This window comes from Platalea leucorodia (assembly GCF_965183815.1).
Source record: "Platalea leucorodia genome assembly, chromosome: 2".
Lineage (NCBI taxonomy): Eukaryota > Metazoa > Chordata > Aves > Pelecaniformes > Threskiornithidae > Platalea > Platalea leucorodia.
The window spans coordinates 86,026,580-86,040,167 of NC_138824.1; the positions used below are offsets into that span (position 1 = coordinate 86,026,580).

Sequence of the window (13,588 nt, forward strand, 5' to 3'; positions counted from 1 at the left end):
GCCATTGCCACTTCGGGGCTGAGGGAATCCTCTTTTTTCTCACGTACAGATATTAAATGTCAGTGTCAGCAGCTGGTGTTCAGCAGCCGACACTGTCAGAGGGAACATCTCGATGGCCGTCGCCTCAGCCTTGGCAGGAGAAGCAGGGCGAATGCAAATGCAGGCAAAGCTGTGCACTGGCCAATTCACTAGCAGGAAAACACCCTTCAGCAGTATTTATCCTCCGCCTGGAGCTCCAGGGGGGGTCACCACCTCCTCAGAGCAGAGGCTCCAAGGAAGGGTGCCTGAAAAGCACCCACGGCCATCCTAGGAGGAATCGCTCTGCGTTTGGGAGGGACTCCTACAAACAGACATTGTGGCACAGGGTCTGTGGGAATTGGCCCCTTGGGGCAGCCTCCAGGACGATGCGGCCTGGCAGGACACAAGGAGGAGAAGATGAACAGCTCCAGCAACGATGGTCCCCTGCAGGGACGGTGGATTTTTGCACCTGCAGCTGCCATACCTTAGCGGGGCAACTCCGGGGACAGCGTGGGCAGAGGAGCCCTCTCCCCCCTGAGGTTCCCTAATTCCTACCCCGATTCTGCTGGTTGACCTCACTCCAGTTTGCCCCGTTACCGCACCCTCGGGGTGAGGCAGGCAAAATGACCAAGGTGCTGCTCCTCTCCTCTCCCTCTCCTCTCCGGGCCGCCGGCAGAGCCCGGCCGAGGCCGCCCCCATCTGCGCTGCCCGCCCGCACGGCTCCCTCGGGGCGTTCGGCGGCACCGTCCATCACGGCAGTTTTACAGTCGGGCTTTTCTCACAAAAAAAAAAAAAAACAAACCAAAAAAAAACCCCCCAAAACCAAAAACCAAAAAAACCAACCTCTCCCGCCCACGCAGCGATGCTTTTTTGAAGGAAAAAACCCCAACCCCAACGCCGGCCCGGTGCCGCTGGCCGCGCTCCCCCGCAGCCCCCCCGCTGCCCGCGGCTCGGCGGGAGCAGGTGCTCGGCGCTGCCGCCGCCCCAGCCCCGTGTGTCCCCCCCCCGCCCCGGCGGCGGCACCTTGCGAGTCATCCCGGCCCCCCCCCCCGCTCCCCCGCCCCGGGCGGCCGTCGGGTGTCGCTTCCCATTTCACTTGGAGATATTTTCGGGTGGCAGGAGCCGCCTCGTCATTTCCGCCAGGAGAAAAAGACACCGGCGCGGGAGCCGCGGCCGCCGAGAGCCGCGGGAGCCGGCGGGCGCAGCCGGGCGCAGCCGGGCACAGCCGAGCCGCGCCAGCCCCCCGCTCGCCGCTGCCGCCGCCGCCGCCCGGGGACCGACCCCTCAGCGGGGCCGGGAGCCGCCGCCGCTGCCCGCGGGTCCGCGGGGGCGGGAGGCGTCGGAGCGTGCCGCCGCCTCCTCCCCCTTCCTCCTCCTCCTCCTCCTCCCCGCCGAGCCGGCAGCATGAACTGAAATCCCCAGAGAGGCACAGAGGCGGCGAGCGAGAGAGCGGAGCGGAGCGGAGCGGAGGCAAGCGGGGATTTAGCGGCTCTCTCCTCCCGCCGCCGCCGCCGCTCGGGCTCCGGGCAGCGCGGTCCCGCCGCTCCGCACAGCCTCGCCCCTCGCCCGCAGAGCGGCGGCCGCCCGAGCCCCGCGCCCCCGAGCCCCCCATGGCCCTCATCATGGAGCCCGTCAGTAAGTGGTCGCCGAGCCAAGTCGTCGACTGGATGAAAGGTGAGGAGCGGCGCCGGGGCTGCGCGGTGCGCCTCTCCCCTCACCCCCCCGCCCCATCCCCGCAGGTGCGGAGAGCTCCGCGGCTTCCCCCGCGCCGGGGTCCCGCCTCCCGGCGCCGCCGGCGCCCCCCACGTTTCGGCTGGGGGGTGGGAAGGGAGGAGGGAGGCCGTCGGGGCCGCGCCGCCGGGGCGAGGGAGCAGCGCGGGGGCCGGGGGCCGCGGGCTGCCCCGGGGCGGGGGCCTGCGCTCCCCCCTCCGCCCCCGGCCGCAGAGGGGGGGCGGCCGGCGACCCCCGGCGGCTCATAAAGCCGGGCGCGGGGGGGACGGGGGGAAGGCTGTGCCCGGGGGAGCCCGGGATGCTCCGGAGCGGCGGTGTGGCGGCGGGGCTGTGCGGCCCCCCGCCCTTCCCCAGCGGCGAGGGGATGCGAGGAGCGCGGCGGGCTGCTCCCGGCAGATGCGGCGCGAAATGACTCGCGAAATAAAAGTTGAACCTAAGGCGGGCGCTCGGCCCTGCGGGGGGCACGGGGCGGGGGGGGCCGGGGGTCTCCGCAGGCGGCGGGGTCGGTGGGTCGGTCCGCGCTGCCCCCCCCCCCGCCTCCTCCCGGGGCTCCCCCGGGCGGGCCGAGGGCACCCACGCGTGGGGGGGTCGCGATCCCCGTCCCCAGGGGCGGCATTTAAAGGTCCCTGGTTTCCATTAGCCTGGCAGAGTCCGCTGGGCTGACGTGTGTGCCTACTGCTGCTCCGCTGCTCCCGCTCCCTCACCTGTCCTCCCCCAAAATAAAGTCTAATGAGAATAAAATTTGGACTTTCTGGAAATGCTTTTCTGTTATTCTGCGCGCACCGACATGGCTTTAACACTGTAATTTAAAAAGGTCTTTTTGCGGTTGTGGGTTTTTTTTTTTTTTGTTATTACCTTTAACTTAGGCTGCAGCTGTGTTTTGAATAAATCACCATCTAGTATTATATATCTTTTTATAAAGATAGAATGACCGGATGGGTACAACTTTTGAACAACTGCTACATTGTGGGAGTTCTTTATAACATGCTGCGTGCTACTAATGTGACAGTTTCATCATCCTTAAAATTTCAGGCACATAGCATATGTTTTCAGTTATTCAATCCTGGCATTTATAGCTGTCGAGTTATAATTATATTCAGTAACATACATAGTTTTGCTGTTTCTGAAGCATTGTCAATCCATAGAATAATAATAATAATAAAAGAATAATGTGATACTTCATATCCTAAGAAATTATTAAATATTAATAAAAAACTTGAAGGAGCTACAGATGATCAGTATTAAAAGCAAACCCCTTTCAACTTCAAAATGTTTTATTACAGCTATTTAGCTTCCAACATTTTTACTTCTGGGAAAAAGAAAAGATTGTGTAGGAGTTTTTTCAAATCAATGTCTGAGATACCTCCCCCATATTTTGGGAATGCAGAAAAAATAATGAATTTGCAGATACCGCATTTTTAAAACACTTAAAAAATGTAATACATCAAATACTTTTCATAAATGACAGGTGGAGTACATTGCATACTCTGTTTTTGTATTGCATCAATATAAAATCAGTTATTTAAAAACAACAGGCTGACTAAATGATAACATTACAAACTGTGAGGCTGGATAAAGGTTTGTGGTTAGAAACCTGTCACTAACACGCAGAGCTGTAGATCTGTTTTTAAAATTAATTATGTGAACTTTACAAAAAAAGCAGTGACTGCAGTCGTGCCTGCTTTTTGGATTGCGAAGCTTGCTTTTTAGTGTTTAACCTGCTTATTTTGGTGTGAATGCTCGATTGTTTCTCTGGAGTACTTTTGTTTTTAATGAGCAAACATATATGTTGCTTCAAGCTTTCATTTCTTCATTTTGTATTCCGAATTGCAGACGAGCCTTCATTTAGAGTGAGGTGCAAAGAGATAAAGCACTTGCCTTTGACTAGCACTGTCTGAGGAAAACCACCTAGATAGCCACCAGAGTTTCAGAAGTTGAGCCTGGAAATGAGTAGGACCAGCAGGCGTGGGCAGGTCTGGTCCTGGCTGATGGATCGCACCTTGCGGAGTTTGGAGGAAGGATGGTAGCGGATAAGGGCAAGTGGTCTTGGCTGCAACAACTTCTTTTTCCTCATGTATCATTTGTGGTGTTGCAAACATTGTTATTGAAATCCGGGTGAAAATATGTTCTTCTACTGCTTTAAACACATCGTCTCCAACAGATTACATTTCTGAAAGTCTCTGTGTTTTAAGAGGTACCCAAGACAGTTCAATGAGTAAAACATGAACGTGTCTTTGTCATGAGAACTTTGGGGTGAGTGCATTAGTGGTCTTTGCATTAGTGGCAGTCAAGTCTGGTTTGCATAAATTACATTAAACTTCAAGATGCGAGAATATTTTGCTGACTTACTGGGATTATTTTACAGAATTAGAAAGGCTGTACTGGGTTTTAACCTCTTCCTTTAAGAAAGTGCCCTGCTATGTAATATGCCTGCTCGGAGCAGCTCTGTAAAGAGCATTCTTAAAAATAGGTTTCAATGTTCAAAGCAAAATCTTTCCTGAAAAAGGAAAATCCTACTGTTTAACATTGTTTACAGTTATCTGAAAGCAAGGGGAAATGAAACACTTTAGATTTTATTGCTCTCAGCGTTTTTGTGACGGTCTTGCTGGTATGACCTGAACGTTTGCAATAAAAGGCCCTGTCTGGAATTCTTTATTTAGGCAAAAGAGCCATTACCTCAGTGGCATTTTGTTCAGGGCAGTGATAAAGCATCGGGCCTAATATTAAAGATGTGAGAAATGAAGACAAGGAAAGTATTCCCGCTTGAAAGGGTTACATAAAAGTGCCGAGCTCTGGGCTGGATGGCTGGATAGGGAGCAGGCTCAAGACCATGGGTATTCATGCAATAAATACAGTCTCTCCAATGTCCTCTTGTTTTTTAATTCCTTGATATACATGGTTGGTCTATGGATCCTGTAATGGCCTATGGACTCTCACTGCTGAGAGAGTGAGTTGTACCTGGAACTGGTTATGCAAATAAGTCACTACCTAAATTTTGACCTATGAAAATGTGTACATTAAGAAGTAGTGGACCAAAGTACCAGTTAAAACTTTGCAAATGAAAAGGACAAAATGAACGGAGCCTGTGTCAGCATATGAGGTTTTGTATGGTTTAAAATGAACCCACTGACAGAAGATTAACTGTCATAGAGCTGGAAAAAGAGCAGATGGATTAGCTCATCTCTCCCACAGGATGGCATATTGTATGTGGAGGATAGAATGAATATTTAAATTGATTCGAACTGTGTATTATTTTGCTTTTTATACATTTAGTACTAATTTTAAAGGCCCTGCACGGATCAGTGAGCTGAAACTGTGTCAATCACCTCCTCTGCCTCCCCTTTGGAGGACACGTGTGGATTCCACTGCCGCGTTGCAAGACATTGACACGTTGCACAGGCAAGCGCCGTCGAACGTCATGGCTTTCACTGACTGAGGAAGGGAACATGTCAGATGTGTTGTAGATTTCTGAGGCGCTGAGAAAACTCAAGACACGCAATTACTTGCCAAACATCAGGATGTTTTTAACTGAGTCTTGCAATTTAACTTCTTTTGTCTGAGGTTGTTTATAATGGCTGTAGTTTGATAAGGACTTGCTGCTTTTAACAATATTCTAGTTTTAATTCAGTACCAATCTCTCAATGGCAGAATCTGTTCAAAAAGACAATTCACCTGGAAAAATCCATATTACTTTATCTAACAAAGCTTAAATATTTATTTTTTGTTTGCTGAATGACTGCTCATAGAGCTTATACTAAGCTCATACAGCTTCAACTGTTATAATGGTAGTCATACTCAAGAAGCTGACATCTGAGGCATGGAGTTGCTCTAAAGGCTTCTAATGCTAAGGAATGGGGGCTTTTTACCTCTGTAAAGTCTACTCTACCAGCATTTAGAAGGATGTAAATATTTAGAAGGACTGGGGGAAGAGGAGAAACATGAATTTGCTAGCAAAGCAAAAGCAGAGTGCAAAAGTTCCCCACTTGGATGACTGAATATTAGATGGATTTAAGAACTGAGTTTCTGTCTGCTCTTCACGTACAGAAGTTCACGTCATTTTCAGCAGCGTGTGTGTCTGCATGGAGTTGTCATGGGCTACCGGCAACTGTGCTCCACTTGGTGTACCGGGAATTACGTGTTATTCATCAAGAAAATGCAAGAGTTTCTGGGAATGCTCTGAAACAAAAGGCTAATACTTAACCATGATTTAAAAAAACATGTTGCCATGGGCATCCTTTTACTCCTGTTCCTGCATGTGCAGAGCCCTAGGACTTCTGTGGCAACACCCAGGTCCTGCTGCAGATCCTGAACCATTAGGTAGCACCAGGGAAGCTCACCAGCGAAGGCACAAACCCTCTCGCAGCAAATGGATTTAGGTCTTAAAAACAGTAAGGATGACTCCTGTATTCAGGGTCCTTATCAGACCTGCCTCATTTTTTGCCTTGGCTTTCTCTAAAGAAGACTGTGTTATGGACAGAGTTTAGGACAGAGCTTTTTCTGGAGTGTAGGCTGGACTACAGTGCCGCAGAGTCCTCTGAGCATCTGCCTTATGGTAGAGAGAAGGTGTGCTTGCACATATGTATGTGCCTCATTTCGGGCTTTCAATTTTGTCTGTCTTTTCAATTTTCAATGATTTATTGAATTAAAGGTGCCTTCTTATGCTACTTCTATTCATCTTACTTTTGGTAGCACCCTTAAGAAATGTATTAGAAATAATATGGAAAAGACTGAGTTGTCTTGGGGAAACAAAAGCTGGATAGTTAAGAGGATGAAAAATACTTGGATTCTGAAACTTTAGTTCCTTGTGAAGGTTGTGTAGATGACTGATGAGCTGCAGAATAGTCACCAACTTGAATAGTGATTGCTAAGTGCCATATGTGGAATAGATCAGGTGTTTTACAATTGGTTAGCATTAAAACTTTTTTTTTTCCCTCCCAAGAAAAGCAAACTGAAATTTTGCAGTATCAGAGGGTACATATAGTACTCCATTAGCTTTGAAGTGATGCTATTAAATGGAGTTACGACTTTGACTGTAATGCCTAGTAAGAAAAGCTGTAGAAAAATATGAAGTAGTACCATAGTTGCAGCTTAATTTTGATGAATCCCCAAACTTTTTAATTTGTAGATAGTTACTCCATTTGTAAGAAAGTAATAAGAGTTTCAGTAAGATAAGTTGGGGGTCTTTTTGGAGAGGGGATTTTGTACAAAGACCGATAGTCAAGAGTCAAAGTGTGCTATTCCAAACTTCAGTTTTAAGGACTCCGGCTTTAAACCTGTAGTGAAAGCAGCACTGGAAGATCTCTCTCTCTTTAGCTTGTTTATTTTTCCTGTGGATCTCTCACTTTTTGCTTGCCCTTCTGACATTAGGAGTTTTAGCAGTATCAATGGCCACCACATCAGTCACGGTGATGCGTTTTAGAGCATCTTGGTTTGTGATTAGAGAACCTCTCCTGCCATTGTTTATCAGCAGAAAATGAAACTGCAATTGCAACTGGGATGTGTCAAAGCCTAACAGCCCTGGTGTTGCCATAGCAAAGGCAATGTTACATAAGCAGCCACTCTGCAAATAACTCATGCAGCCAAATTTTAGGCATAACATGAGAATTCGTTTCTAAATTAATGATCTTTTCGGGAGGGAGCTTTCCTGGGTGAGGTGGTCTCACTCGCTACCAAAATTAATGTGCTAGTTGTGAAGCTCTTTTAACACTGCCCGTTTACACCTTTATTTTGTTTGAACATATTGTTCTGTTTCTGAAACATCTGTTAGTTTAAATATGGCCTCACAACATGTTTTCTCAAGTGGTTTTTTGCAGCAGTTCAGTGAAGCTCGATATTCCGATCTTATTCAGATTTATTCGCACACTGCAGTATTAAGCCAAGCAATTTACAAATGCCTTCTCTGGTTAATGGATGTCAAGAATTTTGCAAGGCAGCGATATAAACCAGATCACTTTTCAGATGAGAGTTTTGAAATATATATACAGATGTATTTTTAGAATCTGTGCAAGTAGTTGTCTTTTAGCACTCTGACAATAATAAAACAGGCGGTTTTATCTTGTAAAACCCCAATTGGCAAATGGTCTAGCCTTTCTGTCTGATCCTCGGAAGTGTAGATAACCATTTAATCTCAGTAATGTTACTGTAACATTTGATTATACTGCATTTCTCAGAGTCAAGTTGTAATATTTGTTACCAATTTCCAGAGGAATAGGGAAAAGCTGTTTCCTGAGAAAACTCTTCATGTATAGGCTTGCGTTCCAAAGTATGCAACCAGGAGAAAGAGAAAACTTGTTCCTTAGGCTTCCTTGCTGTGTAGGTGCTGTTTTTTTTTTTTTCTTTTTTCACGAAGTTACCATTTCCTCGTTAAATCATAGGATAACAATGTCAATGATCACCTGTAGCAAGCCCTTACCTTTATCAGGATAACTTAGCTTTAGATTTCTCGATTGAAATAAAACAAAACTGTGCTACTGTCACACCTATTGCTTCAATAACTTGCTTAAGGAAACCTTTAAACCTTCAGTTTAGAAGCTGAGTAGTTATCAAGACAAATGCTGTAGGATAAGGGTTCCCAAATATCTTACTAAAAAAATTCCAACTCTGGAAGGGCTGTGTCATGAAATTCTGAAATGCCATATTTTCTTCATTCATCTCTTCCAGCTTTTCAAATGCATCTACTTTTTCTAAAAAGGTGAAGTAGGGAGGTGGAGATGAGTTGTATTTTTCAAGAAGAATAATTTTGGGAGCCCAATATTAGGCCCATATTGTAGTCAAAATGCAGAGGAAAGCAAATGCCATGTGAACCTACTTGCAGCACTGTCAAGGGAGTTTAATTTCTTGTTATGGGACAGTTGGACCTAGCAGGACATTTGCTCTTAAATTTAAAATAGCTGACTGTCCAAGAGCAAGCATCTGCTGCTCCTGATAACGCTCCTTTCCTGCAACTGAAGGGTGAAGAGTTGGAAGACATAAGTCCAGTGATATGGTGCACCCAAGATCTGGAGTGCTACCTGAGCATCCACTCATGCATACATTTCTCCCTCATCGTATATGGGGGTTATCAGATGTCTGGTAGATGAAACGAATTTTTCCTTGAGGTTTCCAGTGCAGGCATTTCTCTTATGCAAAGGGAATTCAGTGCTGTCTATATCAAGTCATTTGAAAGTGCTGGAGGCTTGAAAATCTAGCCCTTTTTGTTCTGCTTATCTGCCAAATAATATTATCTTTGAGAAAATAACTGTGAATGTGATCTTGTAGGGTGCTAAGCATTTCCGGTTTATCCTTTAAGTAGAAATTTAGGGCAATTGGTACCTCAGATGAAGTGCCTAGAACAGTAATTTCAAAGTGTTTGGCCTTACATGATTAACATCTGCTACAGTACCATATGGTAGGAATTTCCAAGTAAACAGTTAATTAATATATGAGTGTACCAGAGTAAGCCGTAATTAAACTATATTCAGCTGAAGTGTGTTATTTTAATATAGTGGGATGCAAAGTGCTGTATTTTTGTATTATACCTTTTCTGTTGTGTGAAGAACAGGGCAAAAAGTTGATGACAATTAATTGAGCCTTTAAATTAAAGGTTCAAGTAGCTTTTTTTAATAAATGGTTTAAGACTCTCATCAGCATCAAACATCCATTGATTTAAATGGAACAGAGTCTTTATTTGGTAATGCTGAATCTTAGATTGTGAATGCTGTGGAGACTTCTCTGCTAGGATTTTACTGGTGTCCTCTGTGGGTGGTCAGTGGATGTCCAGCTGAGCTGCGCAAAGCATGTAAGCCATTTTCACATAACTTCAGATATCGCTGATGGGGCTATGCCTGCGCTGCTTGGTCTAGTACCACCGGTGGAATGAAATCTTCCTGTGCGAGATGGCCAAAATGGTCTGGAGGAGTGCTGGGGTGGGAGCCAAGGGTGTGCGTGAGCCGGGGTAATGCTGGGACCTTCTCCTTGGCCCTCTTGTATTTGGAAGGAAGAACATACCCATGGATACTGCTGAGCAGCTGGCTAGGTCACCTCTAAGGGGCTCTTGCCTCCCACAGAGGATGATTGTTGGCTGTGTAGAAGTTTATAATATTACTGGTTTTGTTAAAGTTTAGAATTTATTTTTAGTTTGGTCATGTCCACAAGCTGCCAATAGCTACAGCTATAAATGACCTATTTTAAAATAGATTCTTCTTCCCTGGCCCTCCTTGCTTTTCTCTTTCCCTTCTCTCCTGATAATCTTCATGTCAGTAAAAAGGTGAAGAAAACCTTCCTCTGCATAATGAGGCCAGGTAAATATAGGTGGGACATGGCAGTGTTGTCTGAGTAATTCACTGGATGGCATTCTTTCCTCTGAGTCAACACTGAAACCATTCATGAGAAGTACAAGAGACCTTAGTGTTTTTAGTGAGATGTGAACCTGAAATCTTGGCCAGGTGTGGTTGCTGAAGGCTCGCTGGCATTCTTCATAATAGTGGGAAAGTTAACTCTCACACCCCTATTAAGTTCCATGTTAATAATTAAAATCTTTGTAACTGGACTCCCCTCGTTGGTATCCATGACTGACATGTGCCTTCCTTACTTTCTTCAATTGCTTTGTAGTTTTCTTGGTTGCTTTCACATTTGACATTTTGACTAGATTTCATCAGATTTGCAAGGTGCAGTGCCATTCCTGTCCTTGTTTTGTTTCAGATTTTCAGAAAATGGTGGAGGGACCTGTTGAATGCAACGTAGAAAATATTAAAAAAATAAAAAATAAAAAATAACTTACGTTGTGTACAATCAACTGTTGTGAACCTACACTTGTCCTGCTTTGTGTACACCTTTTAAACACCAAACAAATAATAATTTTCTTGTCTTAGTCTGTTTAAAGTGTGACAGAAGTATGGAGTGAAATATCCAAAAAGCACCTTCTTGAATGTCCAGCACTGGTTGACTTCTGGCTGGCTTGTTTATCATTGCTTTATTGTTACGGACAAAAGCACATGCCCTTTGTCTCCATTTCTCTTCAGAGGTCAAGCATGGCTTTTTGGTAGGCTTTGTTTTATTAGAGCCAATATGAAAAAAAATACAAATCTGTTAGTGTGTTTTTATTTTTATAGTCTGCTTCTACTTATTTCCGAAACTTTTTGTAAGTGCATGGTGATGAAGTGGTTGTTACTGCTTTTCAGAGAGGTCTTTATTGCCCTTTTCAACTATTCTGCTCTTCAAATATTTTCAAATGAAACTATATGTTAGTTTAACCTAGAGTGTGGAGGCTTATTGTTTCTTAAATTTCTCTTTATGTTTTTTAGTATAGTCTTGAGTGTTGTGCCCCACAAGTCCTCTTAAAAATATCTGTGATCAGTAATTTCACTGTTGGGTACTGGACTTCAAAATCAGATGCAGTTTTCATTACTTTAGCCGTTATTTCATTGTATGTTTTAAACTATATGGATCTTAGCTGTTTAATGCAATTTGTGGTCAAAAGCCTATTTCTGGAGCCTATTTCTGATAATTGAGTCCAAGAGCACAGCATAGTGTGAATAATTTGTCATGCTCTGCGTGTGGATTTGAGAGGGAGAGGTTCAGCCTGGAAGCGTAATCATTGCACATGAGAACTTTCCATATAAGTGTCAATCTGAACGTTTGAAGGATGGAGGGCAGTTTATCATTGGAAAAATAAGAAAGTTAGGTATATGACAGGAGTCCCTGAGAGCAAGTAAACTAATTTTTTAAAAGGACTGGATATTTTGTAGTCTTCAAAGGATTGTTTTAAACATCTGCTTTAGCAAATTACATTACTGGCATAGCATTTGAATGCCTATGTGAGTTATGATGAAGCTACCCTTAGCAACTATAGAAAGTAAAATGGTGCATACGCAATCATGAAACTTCAGTATTCCTAAGGTTAGCATGTTTCCTTGTGGTTGTTTTTGGTTTTTTTTTCTTTGAAATAAAGGATTTGGTGTTCCTGGTGACTACCTTGGCTTGAATAAGACAGCTGAAGAATTTTGACAAAGCTAATGAAGGACTGCTAGCCATCTCCGTGATGGAGATGTCAGTATTTGAAAATGGTCTTACCAGCTTACCAACCCAAGGTCTTGGAAAAAACAAAACACTTGGTGCAAGACAAAAAATCACTTTTCTATGAAAATGTACTCCACATACTAGGTAGTATTCGCTAGATGAATAAAAGATGAAATTTATTGTGGGAGGCTAAAGGTAATTTCAGTTACTAAAAGTTTACAAAGTTTACAGGGAGCTCACTGATTCCTTGCGTGTTCTGTCTTTGTCAATAAAACCCTTTTCTGTTACTTGGACATCATCGAGTTTCTCTCTTTCATCCTAACCATTGTCCTTCAGCTCACTATAAGCCACACGAACTATTCAATTGTGAACTGGAGGTAACTAATGCTAATGAGATACGAATGAGTAAACCTGAACAGACTGGACAATTAGTGACTGCCTCTGGTGGTGTTATCAGATCATAGGGTTTTATATGTCTTCCTGAGACGATGCTTTCCGAAGCAGGGTGCAATGGTGTGCTGTAGGTGGCTGCCTGGGCATCCAAATGCCAGGGATTGCAGAAGAGGGGCTTGCATTTGCAGGATACCATGTCCTGAACATTTTTCACCTCTGCAAATCTGTGCAAACTACTGTTTAGGGGGATGAGTGCTGTCCGTGTAATGGAATAACTGAAAATATAGCTTCGATATGAGATGCGTTCCTTCAAAAAACCAAAAATTAACGAAAAATTTGTCTTCTAGTTGAAAAGGAGGTAAAGCAGAATCAAAACTTTGCTGCCTAGTCCCTTATTAAAAAAAAAATAAAATAAAACCCCCTTACTTTAGATAATATTTGTTTTTCAGTTGATAATATGTTACAGGCTGTGGTGAGAATGGTGACATGTTAGATCCAAAGGAATAATGAACATGCTCATAACTCTTCAATTGCATATGTATGAAATTAATTCAACTAACAAGCAAAATTAAATAACATCTAGGAACTGTAATGTTCTCTTGTCATTTCATTAGATTTCCTCACTTTGTATATGTTCAGTAATGTGGTCTGCCTCTTACAAGGTAATTGACTTGTATTTATCCTAAGAATTAAAACTGTAAATCTTAAGCCTCTCGTTTAGTGCTCTCAAATACTGGAAGGAGTTTCCTGCAGAATACTGTTTTGATAAATCTTACTAAATCAAAATTCACCTCAAGAAAGAATTCAAATGAGACCTCTGAAGGAAAAGATTGATCTGTGTCGGGATTTAGTTTCAATCGATGATAAAATTGTTTCTAAAATTACAAATTTACCTAATTAACTTTTCTTTTGATAGAGTCTTTGAAAGTGTTATGGCAGTTCACAAAGTTGTAGCTCAAAGTTTTTGTGTTCAAAGCATCTCAGTAATGTCAAATGTTATGACTGTACTCCCTAGAAAGAAAATGGCTTCCAGATTACAGTAATTTAAAAATGAGCAAATAGATAGAAATAGCTTTTTAGTGGCATGATTAGGTATTTAAATCTCAAGAGGTCATTTGTTTTTGTTTATTGCTCACTATTTTAGGATTTTTCTGTCACTGTGGAACAGCACAAAATTATAAATTGTAAATGGTTTAATGGTAAAAATCAGCCATCAGTGCTGAGAAAACTAAATCTGTGTAGCTCCTCTAGAAGAACGCACCCTTCTTTCGTGTAATCAAGCACCATAAGAACAATTGACTTGAATGAACTTTTGATGAGTTCTTAAATGTGCTCCCTTTAAAGTTATTATCATATGGCAGATGGGAAGTAAACTAGCTAGGAGTTCAGAGAGGTCAGATAAGGCCAGCTATAAAGAGTTGTCTGCCTTCGGTTTTTTTACCCTTTTTTT

The 13,588-nt window shown here is 43.8% G+C and overlaps 1 protein-coding gene across 4 annotated transcripts in view; it reads left to right on the forward strand.

Annotated features, from left to right (window-relative positions):
- Positions 1–1,628: 1,628 nt before the first annotated feature.
- Positions 1,629–13,588, forward strand: part of CNKSR2 (connector enhancer of kinase suppressor of Ras 2) — a gene marked incomplete at both ends in the record, with an annotated part of 215,875 nt that continues 203,915 nt past the window's right edge. For all 4 annotated transcript variants that reach the window (XM_082304996.1, XM_082304997.1, XM_082304998.1 and 1 more), the window contains one exon: positions 1,629–1,692. In XM_082304996.1, the coding sequence (XP_082161122.1) occupies positions 1,629–1,692 (64 nt within the window). The remainder of the gene's footprint in view (positions 1,693–13,588) is intronic.